Source organism: Colius striatus, chromosome 2 (genome assembly GCF_028858725.1).
Source record: "Colius striatus isolate bColStr4 chromosome 2, bColStr4.1.hap1, whole genome shotgun sequence".
Taxonomy (NCBI): domain Eukaryota; kingdom Metazoa; phylum Chordata; class Aves; order Coliiformes; family Coliidae; genus Colius; species Colius striatus.
Window position 1 is genome coordinate 77,874,407 of NC_084760.1, and position 26,854 is coordinate 77,901,260.

At 44.2% G+C, this 26,854-nt stretch overlaps 1 protein-coding gene across 1 annotated transcript; it reads right to left on the reverse strand.

Moving 5' to 3' along the window:
- Positions 1 to 493: 493 nt before the first annotated feature.
- Positions 494 to 22,099, reverse strand: MRPS18A (mitochondrial ribosomal protein S18A). Its single transcript, XM_010198135.2, has 6 exons — positions 21,984 to 22,099; positions 21,784 to 21,815; positions 18,306 to 18,410; positions 11,305 to 11,428; positions 10,453 to 10,519; positions 494 to 1,247 (listed from the first exon to the last, which is right to left on the reverse strand). Exons 1-6 carry the CDS (start codon positions 22,081 to 22,083, stop codon positions 1,103 to 1,105), a joined length of 573 nt encoding a protein of 190 aa, XP_010196437.2. The 5' UTR covers positions 22,084 to 22,099; the 3' UTR covers positions 494 to 1,102.
- Between the last annotated feature and the right edge of the window lie 4,755 nt (positions 22,100 to 26,854).

A 26,854-nucleotide genomic window follows, 5' to 3' on the forward strand; every position in this document is an offset into this window, starting at 1 on the left:
AGCAAAAAGATCTTGGCCAGCTCAAGGGGCTGAATGTGGTGCTTCCATTTTGCAAAGTATGGCTAAAAAGAACCCTTGTAATCTGATTTGTTTTCCTGAATAATACCTTTCACTCCTGCGTGTGCCCATAGGTATTAGCAGATGATTCTGATGAAAGCAGTCCAAGGTTAAGTGTTGTAGTAGTATATAAAAAGACTGTGTCCATTTGTACCCCCAGATAAATAGAAATGGAGCCAAAGCAATAACGACCCTGGTAAATGTATTGATCCTCTCATATGGGGCCCATAGGTAGTGCCTGTCAAATAGCAGTGGTCAGGAGGTGGAAGGTGTGTGCATGTGCTGCATGGGGACAGCAATGGTGACATCTTTGTGTTACAGAATGGAAAACTAGGCACATCCATTGGCCCCAACCTATCCCAGGACGAAGCTGTATCACTGACACAGAAGACTTACAGCAAATGTATTTGCAGGAGTAAAAAAACAGGCCAAGTCATCAACAACATCGGCATTCTGTATTTGCTAGATCCAGGAGTGATGCACAACCCAGGAATTCCTTAAGGGCACATGTAAGATGCACACATGCCTGTAATCACTGCCACAGGTGTTTTCCTGTACATTACGGATAGTACAGATTAGGAAAAACAAAAAATGTCAGTAGTCATGAACGTTTTCTGTTACTGCCAAGGAAACAGTGCTGCAGGAGACTTTTTCTTTTGTTGGTGGCACGGGTACGAAAGCCCAAATGAGGCAAATCTGAGTAGAAACACGCGTTAATGGGGAATCACCATTCGCTGCTGGAAAAAGAAGGAGACGTCCTTTTCCAAACCCGGTCGTGGCTGTAATGAAACAAAGCCTTCAGATCCTTTCTGGCTTTGAGCTTAAAGTCTTTGCCCCCTGCCTTCTCCAAATCATTCTGCACACTGAACTTTGCTTTGCTCAGTCTTGTATTCTAGAGGAGCAGATGGCGGCCCATTTACTGGAGACAACAGAGAGTACTAATGACAGGTTTTGAATAAGACAATTTTGAGATAGTAACAAACTTGCAAAAAAAAGCAGAGCAGTGGCAAACAGCTGTGCTAAGTGCCTATGCCACTTCTGGCCACTAGTGGTTCAAAGCCAGAGGCTTGTGCGTGTATTTGACATTATCCCTCAGCAAAGGGTGTCCGACTGGGAAAGGTTTTTTGCACCACTTTGGGCCCCTCTTCCAGATGGGCTTTGCAGATTTGACGGACCAGCGGGTCAGATACCTGTCAAAACAACACAAACATTTCAGTTTGAGACTAGTTACTGAGAAAAGATTCTGAATGGAGCAGGAACAGGCACCATAGCCTGTGCTTCTCCACATGCCCCTTTACAAATGGAATAACCGTGAGCAGAGCTCCCTCAGTTCTCCAGGGACCACTGGAAAGGAATTTTTTCTTTTGTTTTGGGACTTTGAAGCTGCACCTCTGTACTGAACCCACTGACACCTGCTGGACTTCCAGTTTCACAAAACAAATCAGGTGTAGCCCCCAGGCTGCCACCAAGTTGTCCACCTGCAGCTGGAGTGCCAAACCCCTTCACAGCAACCAAGTCCAAGACTGAATGCACTCAGCCTCTATGGGAGGTGTTATTTCAACAGCTGGCCTCAATAAGGTAAACTCATTACAAATTCTCTGTGAGAAGTAAGTCTCTAAAAAGGGTTTTGTTTGCTGTTGGTGGATAATTGGTCATTTTTCTTGCATGGAACAGGTTTCTGGCCTAAGTTTGTGTTTTCAAAATGTCCAAAATCTGCTTTAGTGTTCTCCATACAATGCTACTGCAGCTTGCTGGTGCAGGAAGTCAGAACCTACAGCTTCAGAGGTACCAGAATGGAATTATCATCCCAACTGCGAACCTACATGAACAGCAACGTCTGGCGAACATCCTTTGCCTTTTACCATTTGAAGCTTTTGACTTGGCTTTGCAAACAGGCAGGGGATTTCAGATCCAGAATCAGTTACTGGAAATTTTACCCTGTGGCTGGGTGGCCTGGAGTTTTGTTAGGCTTTAAATCTTTTGCTACCAGTAGAGAGGGGAATAGAGGTCCTTAGAGAAAGAGGAGGCTTTTCAGACAATAAAGATCCAAAGTAAAACCCCACCATAATCTGCACAAACAATGCTCCAACAAATGAGAATTTGGAACAGACTGATAAACTTTGTCCAGTGATGTTTGCATGCCTCTGTTGAGTAATCCCATGGTCTTAATGTAACCTCAATCAGTCATCCTCTCCCCAAACAGCTTTGTTACCTTTTATTTGCATCGTACAAATTGGAGATATTAAGAACTTTGGACAGAGACCACATAATGCATTTGTTTGAAGGTATTTGGCACATTCCTGAGAACTACAAAGCAAGCTTCCTCTGCCATGCAGCTACAGGCTGTCCAACAGTAGCCTGTTTTCCTTGTGCTTTTCTTCCTCAGCAATCCTGAACAGCACAAACTGAAAAATTAATTGCATTTGGATGTTGCTGCCACTGAAATGAAGCCACTTCCGAAACGCTTTGCTTTTGCTTTGAGGAGTTTGTTACAAAAACCTAGAAGCAAGTGGGAGGGATCTGGGAGGCAGCACAGAGCAAGATCCAGCCCCTCGTTCTCCTACGTGTGTGTAGTTTGTCCCTCCTGACCTTTAAAGTTACGCTGATGCATTAGTAGAGTCCCTTACAGAACAACATCAGGATGGGAAGCAGGAGAGACTCTTCTGTCCTTGATTTCACATGCAAGGGATGTTCCCAGAGACCAAACACAGGTTGCCAGCTTGGAATCTGGCACAGAACCATGGCAAGGCAGCTCATTTGGGAGAAGCTGTAGGAGTGTTAGATGGGCACATGGGGCTAGGCCCTCCTTTTCATACAGCCCTTACTGCAGGGGGAGGCCTGTAGCGCACGTTTTTGGTACCGCGTGGCTGCACTTACAGCAAAGGGGGAAAACCAATCCAAAATTGTTTTAATGCACCAGTGTACCAAATGCAGTTCTGGTCACGTGTCCACACACTTACTGGAAAGTGCTCCCGTGATAATAAATGATCTCACTAGGCCAGAAGTGAATGTGTGAGTGTGAGACAGGCATCAATGCTGTGTGCAGGGTTAGACAGACAGTGGCTTTTTAAGAAATCCCTCTGTTTCAGTGTGGGGGCTGGAAGTGCACACCCCAGTTCTGCACAGGAAGGAGGATTTAGTAATGGCCTGATTTTAAAGCTTTTGTTATTTCTCTTTTGAGCAGGTCTAATCCAGCGCTCTGGTCCAGGCTTTTGGCTTCCTTTGGGGACTGCAGGCTGGGGCTTTTCATTGTTAGCTGAAACACACATTTGGAGGCTTTCCCTTCCTGGAGCACATTTGCTTTTAGCGCTTTTAATACTTGCTTTGTCCCAGACTCAAACTTGTCCTATTTTGTTTGCTGCCTTTTTTTTTAAACCTTGATTCAGCAGTGGCAAAAGCCTGATGCCTGGGAGTAGGCAGTCTACAAAGTTCCTTTTCCTCTTTGACTAATCCCAGTTCCTACTGTTTCACAGATTTACTTCTTTTTTTTTTCCCCCTGAGAGTAAAAACAATCCATGCAACTCCCATGTGAGAGCTTCACAGCTTAGCATGTAGGACTCGTCTGCAAACTCTGCCATCCATGTAGTGTACCCCCTTTTCTAGCCAAGTCATCCAACTTGGGGAGTTTTTACAATAGCCCACAAGCACACAGTGGCAGATGGTCTGAATTTTCTCAGCCAGCTGAGGGTTGTCAGTTCAGAGTCTCCATGTGGATGCCAAACACAGCTGGGCCACAGCCTCCTAACCTGTTACCTCAGGTTGCAGAGCTCTTGCTCTGGACAAAGGAGGACAGAACTGCCAGTGTTGGGGAGCGAGACTCTTCCCCTTGAGTACAGGAGGATCCTAAGCAAGAACCGGAATCCCTGGACTTCAGCTGCACAAATGAGTAGCTTGGATACAGCATGATGGGAACCTTGGAGGGATATCCCTGATGGGAAAAGGCAAGACATAAACAGGATGGAAACCACTGTGGCTGGTCACCTGTAGTCACTGCAATCACCTAAAATCTCTGTAGCATGTGGAAGTCCATTCCCATGGACTTACTCCGTGGGCAGGAGGGCCCCAAAGCCTTCCCACCCAGAGGCTGCTGCTAACACCTAGGGACAGGCACAGGGCTTCCATGTGCTAGGTAAGGGAAATAACCTACCTGTGGGGCAAATGCAGTCCTCCACACAGCCCAAGCAAAGGCCATGCTGGTGCAGTTCAAGGCTGAACTTCTGAACCCTCACTGAACTTTTTCAATCTGCTGTTTGTTTGGATTAAAAGCAGAAGCCAGAGGGCTACAGACTGCAGGAAGCACTCGATCAAAGTGCTGGCAAGACTGCCTCCTCCCTGCCACATCCCTTCCCATGACACCTCTTGGCTTTGCTCACCTGCAGCCGCTCTGGCTCTTTGCTTTTGAATTCACATGCTAACAGAACAGCACAGTTTCCACGCAGGTGAGAGAAACCACATGCTGCTGGAGTTAAACGCTGATAGCAGTGAAACAAGATTCTGCTCCCAGGGATGAGATGAGTTCACAGAGCCTGAGAACTTTGTAATTCATGAGGAGTTCATATAGAACTTGCCTTTCTCCTAACACATAGCAACTTCTTCAGGTGATGCAGGAGCGATTGATGTGGATCTTATTTGTGCCAAGTTCTGCTCTTCTAGTAGGAAGCTGAAAATGGAGTGGCAGCTGAGCACTCAAAATCAAGTACTCCATAATCTACACCACCTCTTGCTGACAGAGCCCAGGCTTAGGGAACCTGCAACATCCCTTAGTCCTTTGGAAAGGAAACAGCTTCACAGTGTTGTTCTTTAACCAACATTCTGGACTTGCCAGAAGAAAATGAGTGCTCTGTTTGCATTAAGTGAGCATCTAGATGGCGGCTCGAACTCCATGACTGTTCTGCATACAGCATCAGTCCACTCTATTCATGTAAAAACCTCCACACTGGAAAGAAAACTGCTGAGCTATTCAGGTTTTCACTCCTGAAAGCAAGAAGTTTGACCTGCAGCTGTGCTTGACCATTTCCCAGATGGCTCTGGTGTGTGGTGGCCTGCACACACACACACACACAAAAAAAAACCTCTAGAATTTGAGAAGAGTCTGTCACTGCACAGTGCTGGTGAAATCCCTGAGAACTCCCTTGGCCTCGTGGGCTAATGAAAATATTTTGTTGCTGCAGTACTTAACTGAAACATGCCAGGCTGGAGCACAAATGGATGCAGAAATAACAGCAGGAAGTTATGAAAGGGAGAATTCAGGCTGAGGATGAGGGAACAATCCTTGGCTGCAAGACAATTTTGCTGCGGAATCATCCCCTGGAAATAGTGAAAGCCCCAGACTCAGCCAAGCATGAGAAAATGAACTGTAGGGAGTAATTCTGCATTGACAGGGGTAAACTTCATTGGTTATCCATGTCCAAGTTCTGCAGACAGATGATACAGAAGAGAAGGGGAGGACAGTAGACTGAAGAGTTTATGGTACTCACAGGGCCGTATTTCTTCAAAAGCACCCATAGCTAGACAAGCAGTTAAGTGGTAACATTCACAAGCTATCGTTATCAAAACCGAATCAGGCAGAAAGCAAAAGGGCAAAGTCCAGGAAATGAGAAAAATGCTAAGTCTCACCTGGACAGTATCTCAACTGAAAGGTGTAGAAGAGAGCTATGGACTGCTCCCCAGTTGAATTCTGACCAGAAGGTGTTCTCATACATCTCCTACCACTGCCAGGACCATACAGCTTGGCTCAAACTGCCATTTTGCTTTTGTGATACTTTCTCCTGGAGTTCCCAGTCTCCTTCTCTAGGTTACGATACACCCTGGATGATGATCCCATACCATGCTAGACAGTTGGACGACCAAGAATAAGATAGGATCTGCAGGCCACTACTTCCCAAAGCCTTCTGCTCTTCCTCTTGCATACCAGTAGTAGAAACATGATAAGATGGGGTGGGTAGGGAGAAGAAAACTTCCAAGTGACCCAGTGCAAAGCAGGGAAGTTCTTACCTCTCTGCAGAGAGATCTGGGGCATGTAGGAAGGTATGTCCAAAGTTTATACAATGGAGACAACAATACCACTTCAGAAAACAGAGCAGGGATTCTGCTCTTTGGAAAACGTCATTGAATAAGCATCAGAAGAGCACATTCTGCAGAGGCAGAGCAGACAGAGGGGTTCTGGATGATGAATCCACACCTTCACATCACTAGACCAACTTCAGGGCAGCACCTCTGCACCTTGTTAGAACAAGAATTTGCTGATAGTTCCATAGGGTGGCATGTTACATTTTAATCCCAGCCAGGTACCTGCCAGGGTGTGCCAGATACTTCGTATAAGAAGCAGGCTCACTTTAAACAGGGTGACCTTGACATTGGCCAAACATTCTGGCCAAGACAGCCCCAAGTGCAGCCAAAGAAAAGCTGAGGAGCAGCTCTTCTGCTGCTCTCCGTAGTATACATGAACGCAGCTCCTCAGCTCTTCTTTATGTACTTCCTTAGCACGTTTGCCCAGGAGCCACAGGGTTCCTCCCATGTGGCTGGTCTGCACATTGTCTCGGCAGCAAAGAGCAGAGACAAAGCAGTTTTTCCATCAGGATGGTTTGTCCCTCTTCCAGCAGAAGATGAAGCTTCTCTCAAAAATACTGACACAACTTCGGAAGAAGCCTGGCCAAAGTGAGCATCAACCAGGATTTGCAAGACTGGAGAGAGATGACAGGGATTGCTCATCCAAATGAAGTAATTTGCTAGACTTCTGCCAGGCAACCATTGCTGCTCTGAGTCTACATACACTAAGTGAATGCTCAGGTCTGTATTATGGTAGAGGTACTGGGCTCTGACTCCTGCCTCTATACTCTCTACACTCCTCACAATGAATCTCTGCCAGTCTCAGGAGGTGTGAGTGCAATCAGTCCCTAAGGTTATCTTAGACATTCGTCTTGGTCTCGTCACTCTAGCAGCTGATGGTTTAGGCTAATGTCAAGAGTTCTGCCATAAGCAAAACATTATTTGGCTCAGTGTAGTATTTTCTGTCGTCAGATGGTAAGAGTTCTCACAGAAGTATGTGGGGTAACATCTGGAGTAGACAGTGACTTCTCAGAAGTCTCTCCTTTAAAAAAGTGAAAGATTTCTCAATTCAGAGTGAAGATGTAGACAACAGATTGCTTATGGGAGGCAATGAGAGTCATTTCAGGGCAAAAAGAATGAGTGCCCAAAAGCACAGATAAGACTCTCAGAGAATTGCTGTCTTTCAGCAGGGCAAAGCTTATTGTCAGTCTTGAGACAGACTAGATGCCTTTACAGTGCTCTGTCTGTCCTTTTCACCTTGCACCTTCCTTTTAGAACAGTGTAGCAGGAATTGTGTCTTCTGTATGCATGGCTTTCTTCCACATGCGATGCAACTCTCCTGTCAAGAGAGCAAATGCAGACGAGAGAGGGGAGAGACAGCAGGAACAGAGGCCATGTGGCTGGGAATGGACTCAATTCTTGGTATACTGGCTTAGTCACTAGCCACCTGTGAGAACTATCCATCTCAGTTTGTAGCCCTGACACAAGCTTGTCTGTGTTCACTGCCTTGTTGCTGCATGACTACTTTTCACCAAGGAGGACTAGACTCCTGCAGAGCCAAGAAAATGATGCCTCTTTCATCAGCGCACAGTGACAGGCAAGCTGCTGCGCCAGGACCTCTGGATCCTTCACAGAGCAGGTTAAAGGTCCCTCAGGCAGCTGGTGGCAATTCAATAGCTCCAGAATCTGCATCATAGGCACTTCAGTCTGCTCCTGAAGTGTGGCTGGTGAGGGTTTATTTTGGAGGGGATGGGGTGCAGAAAAGCATATTTCAACATCACACTCAGAGTAGACCTAATGGTGGAGCAAGCAAAAAGTCATCACTGCAGGCAGAGCTGGAGAACACAAGGGCTGGTTAAACTTTTAAGGAATGTGCACTACCTGTGTTCCTGGCTTCGAAGAGCTTTAATGAGGGGCCCAAGCATATTCTGAAACAGGTACCTGAGTTTCTGCTTGTTGGCATTCCCAGGGCTACAGCTGCAGTGCAAAAAGGCACCACTGCCTCTCATTTAAGACAACTACAGCAGCCAATACATCAATCTCAAGAGCTGCTGAAGCTCAAGGATTTGGGAAATATATCACTTGACTGCGTGCACCATGCTGCCTGCTGTATAGGCTCTCTGTAGATCCCTCTTGAACTGGCACTTAAAAGACCTAGCAGACACAAATGCAGTGAAGGAACAGGCTGTTAGGTGTGCAGCCCTGGCTTAAAGGGTGACTTGGTCATGTTCTCATAGCATAGAAGTCCCAGCCCAACTCTGCCTCTGTCCTCCCCTGCCAGCTCACTTGCATTTGGAAGCACAACAGATTAAGTGCTTCCCAAATTACCAGAGGTCTTCAGCAAGCTTTAGGAACAAGTTCTGAGGCAAAGACAAGGTAGCTTGGATGAGTCCTTCATATGAGAAACTGTACTTTATATAAGTACTGTCTGAATGTCTTTAGCATGTGAATACCCTTCAGTCCTCTCCTCAGGCTAGAGCAAAGAAGCAGTTTGTATCTCCTGCTTTATGCGGTACCAGATCTCATTCCAGAGAGCAATTTCTCAAGGCTGCAACACGCAGAGCTTTTCCCTTCCAGCAAGCTGAGAGGACAGTATCATGAGGCACCAGGAAAGCACTCCTGAAGTACCCCTGCACTCCATCCTGACTGTGGGACTCACTTGTTTCATTCCAGACCCATCACTAACACTTCCCATCCGACTTCTCAGTCCCATTCTCTTGTTTCCACCCAGATACCAAAGCCTACCCATTTAAATGCTGTTCCACCTTCTCGGCAACAGCTCTGCTCTCCTTTTCTAAACTCTGCTTCCACTCTGTTTGCTATGTTCCCTTGCTGAGAAGAGACAAACAAGGATGGTGTAGGAAGGGACTAGCAATGCAATAGGGAGGGCTTGGATGCTAATCTCAAATTTAAATCTCTTAATTTTAAGGTTGTAGCACATGCACGTAGAATGTATCTGCAGGTATCTATTCTTTGTTCTCACTGGAGTTCTATGGAGCAACTTTATAAGAGTCAGGACATTAGATCTGGAGTCCTGGTGTGATTCCAGAGAGATACAGGATTTACCATTTCCTGTCTCAACCTGCTAGGCAGGGTTGCTGTGTGAATGCTAAGTAGATAATGTGCTCCACCCCACAGCTGCCAGACAGACACGGCTACTAAAGAATACCAAAGTCTTGTAAGACTCAGGAAATAAGTTTTCAGAGTTGAAGTATCTGATGGCTACAGGGATGCATCAAATGTAGAGCCCTCCAATTTGATCCTCACTGATACCCGGTATGCAGTCCGTCAGCATGCAAGAACTTGCCTCAAATCTCCACTACAGACTCAGATCTGAAATGAAGGAGTCTCCAGCTGTCCCTAGCCCTGCAGCCTAAGCTCTCCCAGCAAAAGCCCCATGGCCTCTGGTAACCCCACAGCTCGCTAATTCGAGGTTCATAAACCGCTCTGACATCCCCATGGAAACAGAGTGTCAGGTCATAAACAGGGGATTAGCACCTCGGAGTGCCCAGCACAGAGCAGCCCAAAGGGGGGGGGGGGGGCTGTTCAAGTGGGAGAGGGGGGAGAGACCATGTTGCATAGGAAGGGGGAATGCCTGGGGGAAATGGGGATGGGGCTCAGGGGAACAGCCTTGGAATGGGCCCTTGCTGGCTGCTCAGCCCTCTTTTACTGCTGGTACTCCTCCAAGGCACTCTCTTGCTGTTGGGGGCCAGGCACCAAAAGTCTGAGGGAGAAGGGACTGCTCAGACTGGAGAAAAGAAAGCTCACGGGGGTCTCACCGATCTCTGAAGGGAAGGTGCAGAGATGACAGAGCCAGGCTCTTCCCTGTGGTGCTGTGTGACACAACAAGAGACAATGGGCCCAAACTGAAACACGTGAAATTCTGTCTGAGATTAAGAAAACGCTGCCTCGCTATGAGGGTGGTTCTCTGGAACAAACTGCCCAGAGAAACTGTGGAAGGTTCATCCTTGGAGGTATTAAAAAACTGAATGGACAGAGTCCTGGGTAACCTGCTCTAGGTGACCCTGCCTGAGCAGGGTGTTTGGGTTAGATGATCTCCAAAGGCCCCTTACAATCTTCACCCTGTGATGCCTTACTATTAGTGATGACAAGGCAAGTGCAGTTGAGGAAGAGAGGACAGGCTCCAACATGTGTTTGAATGATATGTAGTTTGTCCTTAAAAGACTGGAAAGAAAATATCGTGACAGATCTTGCTTCTCCAAAATGCTATGTGTAGTCTCCATGAGCCCGGTTGCCTAAAGCATGTTTTACCTAGTTATAAGGAACTGCTTTTCCTTTTCCAGTCTATTCCTGAAAAAAGATATGTGTAAAGACAAGACTATTCACCTGTTCAGCTGAGGTTTCTTGGGAACATGCCCTTCAGGAAGTGGAGGTCTGTGGTTTGGCAACAAACCTGAAACAAGAAAAGAGAGGCGTGAGAACATTCTGCAGTGCCACCTTGTCTTTGTAGCATCCAGAAGTTACATTACACCTTGTAAATCAGGCAGCCCAGGTCTCTATTGGGATAGCACAGCAAAATCTCAAGAAAGGTTATCTTATCTTTAGCCAATGCCTAATCTGCTGAACCTGCATCCCAATCAAAGAGAAGCTAGGAGGTTCTGCTGGGTATAGAGAGGAAACACCTGCCCAAGACAGCCACTTGGGCTCATCAAAGAGGCTTTTTGAGAGGACAGTGGGCACTGGTGTCTGATTAGATTCCATCTCCAGCATGAAAATCTAAGAAAATTCTCAGCCCATTTAACTTGTACCAGGCTATACTTGGGTCAACCTGGGTTGTCAACCTGGGTCCCACTCCCAAGGCAAAGCAAAAAAACAAGTCTTCACATGGCAGATGGTAGACAGGTGCATGTTATTAATGGCTAGGGTCAAAGTTATGCTAAATCAATTAACTTGAGAAGCTGGTATTTAATCACTAGTTACTACAGACTGAGCCACCTCCCAGATCCTTCTGCAATAGTAGACTCATCTACAGGGATAAATGTGTGCTGCCAAGACACATAGAGGAACAAGTAGCCTCTGGTCCATCACCCTGTTCCAGCATTCAGACCATACTGAGTTTGCTGGGTGACTGTACAATGACATCTCACCAAGCTATGCTGACTGGGCAGGAGATCTCTCTCTCAAGGGGCTCTGCGGGTACTGCACAGTAAGGGCTTGTCTCAGGAGGTGGTGGGGTACCTGCACGGTGAGCCATCTGCACACAGACGGTAATCTTCTTGTGCTCCTCCAAGCAGAGGCCTGTGATCCTTCGTGGCAGCATCCCTCCATCAGAACGGATAAACTGACTCAGGAGCAAGACGTCCTGAAGGAGCAAGAGAAGGGCAAACCATCAGAGATGCAGCTACTTTAACTGCTGTGATTGTTAGGTGTTGTTCTGACCCTCATGCTGTGTACAGAACTCAAAACAATGCAAGACAAACAATGATTCCTTCCTACGCATTTTGGCTGCAGCTTGACAACAAATGGCTTTTTCTTGTTGTTTGCTGTCACTCTGCCTGCCAGCTTAGCTCAGTAAGGTCACTCAGATGGTCTGAGTCTTCCCCTGACTTCACTAGTGTAAACACATGATGTCAGCTGCAATCCCTGCTACTTCACTGTCGCTTGCTCCAAGATTCTAGCTAAGATAATGTGTCCTAGGTACTCAGGCACAGTTACACAAGACTTACAGATGGAGAGTGTTTACACAACTTGAAATGCCATCACAGCTGCTGTCCTAAAGGTCACAGATAAGTTAGATCACCTCTGGCCCCCTCCTTGTTCCCTCAGAGCAGGATTGTTCTCTGCTATCTACTCCTCAAACTTTTATCCAATTTCCCATGGTGGATCTTCCCTTATGTCTCTTTGGAGGGGTGGAGAGCAGGGAATTGGTCCAAGATCTTGCATGAAGAAGCTTTTTGTGAGAAATAAACGTGTGCTGATGTGAAAGACCTAATAGGACAAAGTGCTGCCCTCAGTCCTCGGGCTGTGCATGTGTTAGGTGTGGCTGCCTCAGCCATACTGGATGGAAGGAGCATTCGGAGGCTTTGTCAGGGATTTGAGACTCATTAAGATTACACTACTGTTGACCTTTCCAACTGAGAGTTTTAGAAATGTAAAGCATTCTTAATAAAAACAAAATTACAGGGATCTCTAGGATCAGATAGTATCACAGGGCTGGAATGACAAATTTTTAAACACAGCAGCCACAGCTGTTGCACGGGTGTCCCACTAACTGTACACAGTACAACAGACCACTGTTTAGATACGTGCTCTGCATCTCCACACATGGCACCATTGCAAATGTACCCCTCAGGCCAATACAGGCAGGTCCCCTTGACCTGCTGACGTCAGCACAAGTGGGCCCAAAGGGCCTCTGGAGACTCTGTGCTTGTTTTCTCCCCATCTGTTGACAGACTTGCTGCGGATTGAGAGTTTACTTCTCCCCTACCATTGTAAACATGTTGCTGGTGGACGAGGCTGGCCGATGTGGAGGCTGCCTGCGGGCTAGAAGGGACCTGCCAGCCAACATCCTGACAGGAAGAGCATCCACACCAGGCAGGCAGCACTTCACACCTCAGGCAACAGGCAAGAACAAACAGCACTTGTTGTTTTTCACATTGCATGACCCTGATGCTGCCTCTTCCTCGTCCATTCCTGCTCCCACCCCTCTATCTTTCATCTTTTACAAAACTGCTCACTCGAGCATTCCTAGCTTAATTTACTGCCCTTTCAAAAGCAAACAATCCGTAGTGGATATAAAAATGATTATTCACATCCAGCCCACTGCACCAGATCAGCTCAGCTCTGAAGGGGGCTGCTGGAATTCAGGATGGCTTTCTGGTGATGCCCAATTCTGAGAGATGCTGTCATACAAGCATTGCAGTCAAAATTTATATCTTATTTGTTTGTTTGCTACCAGTTTTTGTGGTTTGATTTTGTACTTCCCCCTCCCTGTCTTCAATGCCACCCTGACTAGTATCATTATGGCACACAATCTCCTTCTTCCCTTATCTGGCTTCCTTTCTGCCTCCACTTGTCTACGATGAATGTGTGCAGACTGATTTTCAGGTCCAGCTCCTTTGAAAACACTGCACGTTAGGCAACTTCTCACCGACAAAAAAAGACTTACCAACCATCATTGAGAGTGATGTTGTATCCAAAGAACAAGAAAAGCACAGCTGAGCAACTAAAAGCAACCTCCTGAGAGGCCATCCATCTATGGCTGAAACGGCAGCGAAGTGTCCCCAGTCCAGCTACCAGATGGCCTTGCCAAGGAGAACAGTAACCAGAGGAGCAGCTGGTGCCAGCTGCGTTGGTGGAAGCTGGACAGAGGCCAGACAAGCAGTCCAAGGGCAATGACTCTCAGCCACTCCTGAAATGCCCTGGACTGGATTCAGAAAACCAGAGTAGACTCATCCCCTTTTTTTCATCTTCTTTAGCCATCCAATCCTCCAAATCACCCACAGCTCAATTTGCCATTTAGCACAAACATCACACTTCCTTAAGTGAAAAGGGCTGTTCAGCTCCAAGTGCCTAGAAAGAGAAAAACCTTCCAGACTTTTCTGTTAGCCTACTGCGTTATTCTGTGGGGAAGAGGAAAAAGGGAGCTGATGGCAAGTTTGAGGCTGTTCCAGTCTTTCCAGCCACGAAAGCTGAAGTAGGCCACAGGGCTCTTTTGTGAAGGGTGTGTGTGGTCCAAGTGATTTCTCATATTAGCACCACGCCTCATGGAGTCACAGGCTTGTTATCAAGTGTTTCCATGCAAAGGAGGGAGGTGGGAAGCAAAGGGAGACAGACTTTCTTTTGCACCCCGTGGAAAAAACAAAATCAAGAAAATCCATTCTCTGTTATCATCTCTGCCCAACAGTGTCACCAACTGACTAACACCCTTGTGTGTCAGTCATTTCTTAATTGAAATTACCCATGTCCCAGCCACTGCAGCTCCAAATCACATGCTGTTTGGCTTAAAATACTGCACACTCGACAGAAGGTTTGCCCATTTCTGAACATTTTCCCCCGCAAGTTAACAGGCCTGGTGCCTCTCCCAGAGCACTCACACAGATGCATCTTACCACAGGGAGAAAGCAGACAGGTACAGCCAACTTTATGGGGCAGCTGTGGAGGGAAGTAAGCGAGTATGTGGAGCGGTCAAGGGAAAAAAAATATGTCTGGCAAGTTCTCCTAGTGCCGTCATGTTCCATGAAATTCACATCTTGTGCTAGTGGACAGCCAAGCCTGTAACCACGGATCTGCTTTAATCACTGGACAGCTCCCACGAGGCTGGACCCAGATTCCCACCCCTGTAATCTGTAGCATTTGATGAAAACAACTTGGATTGAATTAATCTAGGGCTAACAGGCAAAGCTTGCAGCTTGGTTTCCCCTAATTGCTGCCAAAGCAAAATGACATATTTACTGCCTGCTCACGCTAATGATGTTTGAAGGGGATAAGGGGGAAAATGAAAAACAAGTTTAGCCTCCACCTCTAAAAGGGCTGGATAAACTTGCTAAATGAAACACTATGTACAGCACATTCTTGTGAATGGTTGACAACCAAAATGCAGAAGCATCTCTGCATTTTAGTACCTGCAGGCACTTTGAAAGGCACTTGGGTGCTTACACGTCAATCATTAAAACCTTTATTTACTGCAAGCAGAGCACTGTCTGTGTGGCCAAATTACTACTGGGCTGTATCAGACAAGTCTGCCAGTCTGCAGTTAGATGAGTCTAGTCCCTTACTCTTGGGAGCTGTACACCATTCTCCAGGCATTTTGTATCAGGGTTGTGGGTTGCAATCCAGTTGCATCGTGACACTGACCAAAACTTTTTTTTTTTTTTTTCCCCCCCAATGGACATGCAAAAAATCAACTGAGGCCTCAGTTTCAATGGACAGACACAAACAGACCACAAACTGGGAGTTTCTACCTCAGATTCTGTTATCCTGAGCCTCGGCAGAGACCAAGGACTGAACTGGCAAAAACAACTGCAGCTCTCCACCCCACAGCTGAGGCAGGTTGGGACCATGACCTGCTGGCGCTCACAATGCCTGTTCAGTTCATTAATAACTTTGGAGACATTGGTCCCCCAGTTCTCTGACAGCTAAAGTAACTCATTATGCCACTACTTTAGACTCTGCTAGTTGCACATGACAAAAGGAAAGTCCTATGAGGTCATATTACTCAGCTCCCTCAGGGGCTAATTCAACACTTCCCTTTTCACAGTGCCTCATTCAGCCCAATTACAAGCATCCCAAGCAAAAAGGCTCACACTTTCCCTTCTGTGCAACTGACTGATCTCAGCTTATCAATCTCAAAGGAACCACTGTGATCCATCTATTCTGATCTCTTACCAAGCACAGATTATAGGTTATGCTGTATGAACCAGGCTCTATCTTTAACGAAAATAGCCGTTCTCAATTTACAGACTTTTAGGACAATTAACCACCAGTGAGTAAATTGTGCTACCGTTTAATTACCCACACAGTTACATGCCCGCCCTTTATTATTTAAGCATTTCAAGACTCTGCTGCTCATCGCTGCTGCAGCAAAGAAAAACAGCAGAGTGTGCCTTCATGCAGAAAAGGGAGATTTTATTCACCTTAACATTTAAATGGCTGAAAGTCCATGACTGGTACAAAGTATTCAAATGTATAGGGACTTATTCGAGCAGAAGAGGTGGTCTAATTCAGAACTGAAATTTCTCATAGTTCTCATCAGCCCTACAGAGGCATGCTTCTAAATACTGAGGTAGGAAATTTCTACACTTCTGAAATATCAGTTCACACTGCCCTCTTTAGCTTTTTGTCCAGGTCCTCTGCTGCTCTACAGGGGGAATACTGGACATCTATATACACCAGATGCATGTGCATTCCAAAACTATGTGACAGCCAGGATGGACAGCTTCCTAGTTTGTCTCTCAGGACCATGATTTCTTAGGAACGGTCTAATCAATGACTTTCAAGACTCTGGCTGCAGGATCTCTCCTCACATTTGGTTTTCTCCTGCCTCCATGCCGAACAGCAGAAATCAGGATCTAAGACTTAAGTACGGAAAAACCTCCTAACCTCAGTTCACTCTACAAACACACCTGAGACTCGTGGTTTACCTCGTCTGTTGGGACCAACAGACTAGTTCCCATCCTGGAACTCAGGTTCTGGAGCATCACATTATTTAAAACTGCTTCTTTGGTTCTCAACGGCACTGGTTATCTCTAAGTTGCAACAGAATCTTCTGTCACAGACAGTAGTAGAAAGTAAGTCTATGTATTAATTTCCAAGATTTAATCTGCTGTCATGGCTCATTTAATCTTTGAACATCACTTTACAGCTTCTCTGGAGTTGTTAATGTGTGACTCATGGAACGCTCTCTGGAAATCTACAAATTTCTACAGAATCTACAGAAATATACAGAACTACCCAGTGTAATGATGCTGTTGACTCCTTGCATTTGAAAGTCAAGCAAAACTGTTAACCACAAGAAAGTATTTTCCACTATGACTGGTCTGGTTTGATCACAACACAATTCAACAACCATGAAGAAGAAAAGAGTTGTAAGACATTTCTGTGTTCAAACGTGGGCAACACAAAACAAATGTGATCTGCCTTTGTAGTGCTTTGCATACCTTAATGGTACTTGCCATTTCTCTCGATTATAATTTGCAAATTCATTGTATTTTTAGCTCTCCCAGATTGTTGAGAAACTGGACCAGAGAACACTAAATTGTGCCCCGTCCCCAACTTATTTCACTGTTTAATGCTGCATCCAGCCCGAGTCAGAAATCAGATCCTAAACAACTTAATTTCTGCAACGGAGGCTTTGAAATATGCTAAACTGATATGTTATTTACATCTCATATCTGTTGTTTCACTTGCCTGGAATAATGGCAAGTACTTTGACACTATTTCTGTAACCAGGTTCTTCATAATTCATAACTAGTGCTATCCAACAGGTTATCTGTTTTCACTCTGAAATGATACCATTTTACTTGGAATTTTCAAAGTCTGATTTACCAAGTGGAATCTCCTTCTCTCACAAACACTTAGTATTTCACTTACTATTTTCAAACTATTTGGTGATCCCTTAGAATTTTTTCCATGCTTTAAAAAAGATCCTGCAAGTGAAGTAATATGGTTGTTAGCTAACTCCCTTGAGATCTTGGGTCTGCATGCAATCCAGGCCTGCTGGTCTGTGTCTAATTCAAGGCTTAAATTTTTTTGGTACCTCTTTCTTCCCATAATTTCTCTTTCATGTGCGTGTGTGCTAGGACTGCACACGAGCAGCACAGTCATTCTGCAGCCAATATGGCTTTCGGTCCCCTTCTCATTAATGGGCTTTCTGTCTCACAAAGATTTCTTTTCCTCGCTCACCCTAATCCTATTGACTGTAACTTATTCTGAGTTTTCTGTTGCCTTATCTTAGTAACAGCATGTTCCTGTCTGGTTTTCTTTCTTTTCTAATTCTGGTGCTGGGTTTGTAGCTTGTGGGGGTGACATGCAGTCCTTTTGTAAACTCTGCATCTGAAGCTACGTTCTGCATTTTCTATCTCACCCTTTTTATTCTAAAGTGTTCTTGATTGTTTTGCTTTTGTTTTAAAGCATTACAGGATTTCCCTTCTGTCTTCTACATTTTAGTGTTAGTAATCCTGTCATTGGTTAAGAAATTTCTCACTAGCATTTCCTGCAAAAAGCTTGAATCAAATCTATTTTTGCTGTGGCAAGAGATGTAAACATGCATTCCCTCCTTCATACCAAGAGCTTTAAAGGTTATATAAACCAATTATTACCTTAGTGGACAATGACCCAATGAGACATTGTAGTGCTTGAAAACATATAATTGATCTAATCAAGTGTTTTGACCTCTCTCGAGCTAGAATAGGCCTGAATCAGTTGACCACACATTTCATTCTGATTTGATTCTCCTGGAAGCACAATGCTGAAAGGCAGCTGGGCACAGAAGAGATACATGGCCTTCTCCAATCAGATGGCCATATGTATCATTCCAAACCTCCTATTTGATATGAGCTCATCCTTCTTTTTCCCAGCAACACCACCAGCCAAGGCAAACAATTACCATGTAGGAAGCTCTTATTGCACCCAGGAACAGAGATGGATTTAACTATCTTTACTACACCCAGCAAAAGATGAGGGGGCAGATTATGCACCTATCTAGCTATAAGGATGCAGGAACTCTCCTTCAAACTTACCACATAATCATACTTATGCTTCAGGTTCCAGCGACAGATGGGACACTGGCCAGAGGGGTTTGGAGGAGTTGGTGTTTCAGGATCTTCTATAATTCTCCCTTCAATCTAGGAAACAATTCAAAGGACATATTTATTCATAGTTTAGACCTCGACCTGCACCTGTGCCTTGAATACATTTCATCGAGTCCACAACATGTTGACCAGTATTGCACAGATGTAAGGTGAACACTTCATTCAACTCACTTTTATATAGATATAGATCAAACACTTTGGATATACACAGACTATGAGGAGAAGAGTAAAAGGCACAGAAAACCATTTTGTAAATTCTTGTATATGTTTTATTAAATGTAAACTAGCTTAAAGAGTGAAGTTCTCCTGTTTATCTAAATTCCATTTATTGCAGTGCTCCTTTGAGCCACTACCATGCCCTGAAATTGTAGTGCCCTTTTAAGGGCCAAAACCTTTTTTCCAGGAGTACAGGAATGTCAGAAAAGCGCAGATACATGTTGTGGATAAAACCATGCAGGGGCTTGCTAGACTATAAATCCCCAACAAGGAAAATTCTAAGCAAAAGTTAAATTTAGGAGATGTCTGTGGATTTGTGGTTTTCTTTTCCTTATTTTTTTTTCCTTTAATAGATTAATATTTTATCCAGTTTAAGTCCCTGAACAACTCCTTTAGGAGATAATTTTATAATCATCTCTATACCACTACAAAGTGGTGACATCTAACACTGAGTTTTCTCATGCAATGAGATGTAGAAGGTGTATGTGTAAAGAACTTGAGAAATTTACTTTCTAAGCACAGATATGTTAGGAATAATCTATCTATTCATAGCCTTTGAATACAGAATATGTGAATATGTGCTCGGTTTTTTTTTTTGGGGGGGACACACAAATAGAAGGAGGAACTATCTGAAATTGCAGCTGAACAGACAGAAAATGCAATAAAACTACATTATTTTTTTTTCCACAGTATTTCGGAAGTTTCATCTGGTCAATTATTAAAACCAGATTTTGACACCAACTGACAGCCTCAAATGATGCAAGCAACAGAGTTCAAAAAGAAACTCTGGGTTGAATTCAGTGCCACTTTTAAGAATTAAAAACCTGACTGATTTAGACTGAACCATCAGGTTCTGTGTGTAAAAATCTGGGATGAGAAAAGTATGAAATTTTCTGTAAGTGTGCATGGGACACTGGCATCCAGCTGAACTGTCAGAACTACTTTATACCATGGATTTGTGCTTTTCTGGTCTAGTGATGCAAAATCGAACCAGATGTTATTTGTAAATGAACCATCTTGGTACCTCAAAGAGAGAGAATATTGTCAATTATTAAGGAAGATTCCTCTCCCCGCTAGTAGATCAGCCAGTTTTGCAAAAAGAAAAAAAGTAACAATGAATACAAAATATAGATCAGTGCCTAATTTCCTATTCATCAGTAAAATTATTTTTTGGGAAGGCAGCATATCTGGTCTTGATTCGTGTCAATCTGGCTTCGGTTTTTGGAAATTATTTATCAACTACTGGGGACTGTCATATTGTTAACCCACTCAGTTATTCTGTTAAAGAACTAAGAGGAAATATAGGGGCTGCACATTCTCAGTATGCTGATGAAATCCAAATTTCTTTGGGATTCACTCATCTGGTTCATGTTAAACACTTCCGTAGATATTGATAAAAGCAAGAACACAGAAAAAGAAAGGCACAGAAAGATGGATTCAGGAAAGACTGATGTAGTTGGCAGCCCAAATGGATTGATCTGAGGATATGCCGAGAGACATATCAGCCCTTTGGTTAGTAAATTTACACCATTTGTTACAAGATTTTCCTCACCTATGGACACTGACAGATCTTAAGATTGATACTAAGATATTATACAGTAGAAATACCCAAATCTCCCTTATGCTTCTACAATGGGCCAGGAAGAATTATTTTCCTGAAGGTCTCTGCTACTGCAATGCATCCTTTTTCTACTTCAAGGTTCAGTTAATGTATTGGCATTTTGTGATTATAATTTATATCGCCATTGAAACTAAGCATGAAGTACAGCAATCCACTGAATGTTTTGTATGGTGTGCACACTTCCCTCTTGTTTTGGTTCAAACAATTTCAGGGCATGCTTGCAAGCTCTTCAGGTGTCTGGGCAAAGTTTAGTAGTCTGCCACTTGAAGAGAAGAAAAAAAGACTTTCCCTCAAGCCCATTGTTATGCCTTAAACTTGTTTTGTTGACAGTCTTAGAGATCTTGTTAGCTGCCATATTGTATTTGATATTATATATCTAAGTAAACTGCTCCATTCATGTTTCAAATGTGACGATGTTCACTAAAACAAAACAGGACAAGAAGGAAACTCAGACTTTCAAAGGCATAAACAACCAGGTTTTGTCTGGTTTGTTAGTAAGTAAAAATGTCTGTCTGCTCTTTATTATTTATGTATACACAGATTAGCATTTAGCTGCATTGTCTTCTACTATTCCCAAATAATTCCTGTTCTACTCTCCTCATCATATTTACACATTTCAAAATATCTGTGCTACCTGTCTCCAGTAAGGCACAGATTGCTACTGGCACATATAATGTGAATAGAATAACGCAATCTCCTTTCATCCCCCAGTTATTTCAGTGCTGCTTCTAAAAAATGGAAGTTTCCTGATAAAAGTGCAACAGATTAGAAGATGTTTGGCAAAACTCTAATTGTACTGCTTTGTTTTTTTCCATCCTGTCTTAAACCGTAGCTAAGAAAATGTTCTTCTTTATAATTTACTTCAGAACTTCCAGTTTACTTTCAGGAGTGGTTCTCCTTTAGTATTTAGGTCTTCTATTAATGATACCCCTTTCACTGAAATCTTTTTCTCACCAAGTTCGTTACGAGATGCAAACTTTCTACCACCTGTAGCCACTACAACACACACGGTGATTAACAAACACAACACGGATCAAAAGCAACATCCTGTGATGCCAAACTGCACTGCCAGACCGTGGTGAAGTAATAAGGCCACTGTGCAAATCTCTTTCACACTTGCCATCATTCAAGACCTTGCCAAAAGGAATGAATGAATGAATGCATCTGAAGAACTGCCTCTCATGTTTTGGGTCCCGAGTGCCTCTAGTCAGAGCTTCCAGTTGTATCAGGCATGGGGTGAAGGATTTGGAAATCACAGGTGGCTCTGACTGGTCACACCAGTCACAAGCAAAAGGGCGACGATCCAGACCTTCAGCAGCCAAGCCCTCCATCACTTACCTGCACTGGCAATGCACTGCTGCCTTGGTTTCACCTTCACGCTCTGAGATGTCTTTCAGGTGGGAAAGGAACCCTTTTGCCTTTTTATTTTCCTTGGGGGATGGAGTGGGATGGGACGGGACTGGACTCCTTCCTAGCCGCCCCCCTCCTCCCCACCTCCCCCTCACCGGGAAGCGGAAGGAGGAAGAGACGACTAGGGCTGTAACTGGGGGAAAGAGGTGGGTGACTTACTGTGGTCGTGTTGCCTTCAGTCACCTCCACGACTGCAAAAAAAAAAAAAAAAAGCCATAAGAAAACAAAATGAGCCTGATTCAGCCTAAAAGAAACAGTATTTTGTGAGGGATTCGGGGTGGAATACAATGAACGTGACTGTCTCTCCCGATCGCAGTGAGACGGGGCGCGGGGCAGCCCGAAGCCACTCCCGGACTCACCCTCCCGGAGGGCTCGGGCAGGCGGCGGGGCCCAAGCCTTTCCGAAGAGCCCGGTGAACAACCGCCTCAGCCCCCCGCGCAGCAGAGTGGGCGCCGCCATCTTGCCGTCGCCGCGGCTGCCGTCACTCCCGCTTCCGCCGGCGGAAAGGCGGGCTCTGCCGCCGCCATTTTGATGCACGCCTCTCCCCCGCCCACGTCACCTGACGGGAAAGACGGACTGACTGGGCGAGTGCTCTCCTACTGCCCAGCATCTTCAGCGTCTTCCCACTGGGGTGCTTTTCCTTATTTTTACGTACATTTGTCTGTTTTAAGTTTTTTGTTTAATTCATCTAGATGGAGGTGAATGTGGAGGCAATACTGGCATTGTGTTATGAAGGCCTGAGCTACCCTTCTGTCACAGATTCACAGTCTTTTCTGTCTCTCCAGTGTGAGGAAGAGCAAGGGATGGTTTGTCTGAAACAGTGTGGTGAGGAGACTGCTCTGTTTTGATGAGTTCTGGGATGACTTCTGCCTCAGGGAGTGTTACAGCTGTGAGGTCCAGGGAAGGGGCTTGTTCCCAGTCTACCAGTTTCACACCTGCATTTACCAGGGATGCTGAGATCAGTGCATGTTCTTGCATTGGCTCATGTCATTAGGCAGACCTATGAAGCAATATCTTGCCAGGTTGTAACTGTACTCTGTGACCAATTGGTCCAGTTTAGATGCTTTCCCATTTTATTTTGATGTCACTTGCCTTTGGCAAGTCTTGGGCAGCTTACTGAGAGATCACTTTTTGCCATCTTTCTTAGCATGCCTCATCTCTTACCTTCTTCCACCTTCCTTTGCTGGATGGTAGCCTAGAGGTGCCAGTTGAGGGGGTGTGTCAGATAGCTGGGACTTTAGATACCAACAAACTCAGATGGTAGCGCTGTATCATCACAAAGAGCAAGCATAAGGTTGACTTGGACATTACTCAATAGCAAAGGTCATTCATGGGGTTTCCCACAGTGCTTGTTTGCTTTCACTTTGTCGTTTCAACTTTTTAAAACAATACAGCAAGCTAATGGAGTGATACAAAATCCTTTGGAAGTCATGTACCGTGATGGATATTCATGCCATTCTATTCTGTCAGCGGTGAGCAGTGCTCATGTTCTATACATTTTTCCGAGTTTTTAGCTCAGATGAGATATAAATTAGGACATAAGCATAGACTTTAATGTGAGACAAAATTTGAGCTTCTTGTCTTGGGACATCTTCCACCTCCTTGTGTGTCACACATGCTTTTTGTTACTCTCCAGTTTGCAAATCTCTTTCCGTAGCAGATCTAAGCACTCAACTCTGGAACTTTCTGAAGAAGTGGGAATGAAGGCAATGCTTTTGTCCAAACTCTTGTGTTCTATACCAAGCAACAAACCAGAGCCATGTCTGTTATTCAGCGTACAGGTTGAGTAAGAAGCTTGCCAGAAGAGATTTCTTCTGTCTCACTACATTATGCTATGTAATGATTTCTAGAAGCAGGCGATATTTAGGTCGTTCAAAAGCTTAAACAAAAAGAGCCAAACAAAATATTTACTGCCATCCAGTCTAGGAATAACTTCCTTATGAGGAAAACAACATTGCTAGGCGCAGTGCTGTAGTGATGTCACATTTTTATGAGTTGTTTTTTGTTTCTTTATATAGCGAGTTTTATCCTAGTGGAAGGAGTTTGGCTGCAACAACCTAACACGGGAGTTTATTCATTGGCTTAAATTAAGTGCATTTTTTTTTTTAATTCTGGCTTCCTTTACTCTTGTAATGGAGAAAACTAAAGGAGTGACTCTCTTCATGGAATGAGAGTCAACAGTTGGTGAGCAGAGTGGTAGCTTACGATGGTAAGGACAGGGAGACAGGGTTAGGGGCTGTCCAAGACTTTCTCCATGTCATAGGACTTTCCACGCAGAAGTTTAAGTGGTAATTTGGCTTTTAATTGGACAGAAAGAGACAAGCAATATGGTGGTAGTTGAGATAAAGTAGTACTCTGCTTGCTTGCCTTACCTTCAAACAAATACTGTCTCTAAAGGAATTTAAGTGACACATAATTTAATGCAAAGAAGTACAGTTGCTTCCTTAAAAACCTGCAGTCTCTGGGTTGAGCAAATTGTCTCTTCACCCAAGATGTTTGTCTTCTGAGTATTTTCTACAACTGTAAGCAATGCAGACCATCAAGTCCCAAGGAGACAATCAAAGCTTGTGCCAATTTGAGTTGAAGCCCATCATCTCTTTCCAAGTTTGGAAATTTGACATATTTCTGATTTCTTGCAGATAGTTTTTGAATGTGTTTATTTCATCAAGCTCTGGTATTCAGGGGAAAAGAAAACTAGCCCTGAATGCTGTGTCCGTTTACACAAGAGAGAAAAGAAAGTGATTTTCTTCCTGTAAGTTGCTTCAGCTACGGTCTGTAATCTGTCAGTGCTACAGAGGGGTCATCCAGTTTAGATAGAACTGGACGAATGGAATGGGATGTCACTGGCCATTGAGGAATGCCTCTTTTTCCTTTTGAATTAAAATGAAACCTGCTCTCCCAAGTGTATGTCTGGTCAGGAGCAAGGAAATACCATATTTTAGATGAGGAACGTATGTCTTAATTGCTTCTGGCCTCCAGAGATTCTGTGGGACTGTTCTCAAAGAGATGGTATTCCCTTGGTTGAGCTGTTTTGGGATTAGACCTTGTAGATGTTCTGTAAGGCTCTGTTTTTCTTTTCATACTTATTTATGTTCTGTTCTCATCTGAAAAACTGGAATACGTTTTGCCATTTTTCTTATTTCCTATAACGTATGACCGTTTTGTGCTTCCAACTACAAAGAAACTTTTCTGGTCCTTTGGGCCTTTTCTGGTCCTTTGGATGTGAATGGATGACATGTATATCTGCTCCAGAGCCTTCCCCATGCAAATAGCTTATGAAGATTGAGACTGTTCCAACCAAACATGATTAAAAGTCAGAAATCAAGATGGAAAAATCTATTAGGTCACGTAGTTCCCACACGCACCCTCTTGACCAGGACAGGTTTGTTTCCAGTGGTACATTTTTGGTGCTTTCCAGAAGGGGTCAGTGCAGGTCAGCGTTCACTTTGCATCCAACAGCCTGCTTCCCTTCCTCCTTGAAAAACTGGGAAACCGAAATCTGGTGACAAGTAGGTTGCGAAATAACCAGAATTTACATTATAGCTTGTAGTTTGATGTTAAGTGATCAAAAGCAGAAGAAGTGTGTTCATGTCCAACAATTGATGATCCAAGACTTTAAATGAAGGAATTCAGTGAGCTCTTCAAGATTACTTGTCAGCTATGTCCGGATGTTAAATGCCACAGATTCCTACAACGAGTGTTCTGATGACACGTGGTTGTAGCAAGAAAGACACGGATTCAGAGGATTATCCGGTTCCTTAGTCCATTCTCAGAGGCTATTACAGTAACATTTTATAGTTAAAAATATCCAGATAATTATAATTAAATTTCTAATTGTAAAACCTCAAAAGTAATGAAAACCCTCTTGAGTCTGAATAACAGAATAACAATTGTGTTGCACCAAAAATGCAGTTCATCCTACTCAGCCCTTGTGGCAGAGAAAGCTTTCTGAAGGTTGTCCAGTGCCAGGAATCTGTTGGCTTGGAGGCTTCTGCAGGATTCATCTCAATTGTGTGAGTCAGGTGTCCTGGTCAGGAGTGGCCACATGCTCAGCAGCAGGAAAAGCCTGCCACACTTCAACAGTTTAGCCCAGATGCCCGTTCTCTGAAGAGGTCACAACCAGCTTCTGAAATGGTGGAGGAGAATGATACTGAGACAGAAATGAAAGATTCAAAGTGTGGAAGGAGACGAGAAGGTGGCTGGAGATGTTAGGAATGGAATGCTGCAAAGAGATCAGGAAGAGATAACACTCTGGCAGAAGAGTGAGCGACTCACTTGAAAATAACTTGTTTATATTTTTTAAGATTTTCTAATTTTCCCAGTGGATATGGTTATTTTTCAAAGTAAAATAACCAAGCGATAATTTCATTATGTTTCCTTACAAGATTTCAAGTGAAGTGTAAACAAGAAAAATCCAGTGGGAAAATTAATCCTTTTCAAGAGCACTCCAGTTCTGTTTCTTCTCCTGCCCCTCTCCTTATATATTTTCCGAGCTACTGTTCTTCTACCCAGTATGTGTGGCGTTGCTGACACCAGCTGAGATACCTCCGTGATGGCATTTGTTGGAGGGAGAAACCTTTAGGATCACAGAAGATCACTTTTGATACAGAAATGATAAGTTCTGAGATTTTCAGTGTTTAAAAACTATTAATGACTTTTGACATTTTGGGAATGTTCCATATGGGCCAGTCAGAATGATGGAAAACAACTGAACTACTTGCACTGAGATTTGATCTCTGGCAGTTAATATTTGGGCTGCATGGGAGAATCATAAGGAACAAACCCTCTGTAACAACACTGTGGCAATCAGACCGGCAAACTTCCAAAGTTTTCATTTTTCCAGATGTTAAGTGCCTTTTTCCCCCCCGCCCCACAACCCAGGTGAAGGAGTGACTTCAGAAAAACAAACAATGAGAAACATTGAATTTGTAAGGAATGGTTGGCAGGAAGACCACCACGTTGTTGAATTTTGAGATACCGGTGTGCTGAAACACAGGCAGTGTTAATTTGCATTGAATAGAGCCAGAAGGTTCATCTAGGACATAAAAATAAGATACGTTTAATGTATTTTAAAGAATGTTTTTATAACAAAAATGTTGTGCCTTCAGCTGTTTCCAGGCTGCATTGTAAGGAATGCTGAGTTTGCCCTCAACAGTGGACGTGCTTGTAAATAGTGAGGATGAACAGGAGGAGACCCGGAGTCCTCTGGTTCATTCACATAAGGAGAGCC

Coding starts and splice junctions, on each gene's coding strand:
- MRPS18A (XM_010198135.2), bottom strand. CDS start 22,083: ATGGCGGCGCCCACTCTGCTGCGCGGGGGGCTGAGGCGGTTGTTCACC. Junction 18,411..21,783: donor CTGAAGGCAACACGACCACA/GTAAGTCACCCA, acceptor ATTGTTTCCTAG/ATTGAAGGGAGAATTATAGA. Junction 11,429..18,305: donor AGCATAAGTATGATTATGTG/GTAAGTTTGAAG, acceptor TTGCTCCTTCAG/GACGTCTTGCTCCTGAGTCA.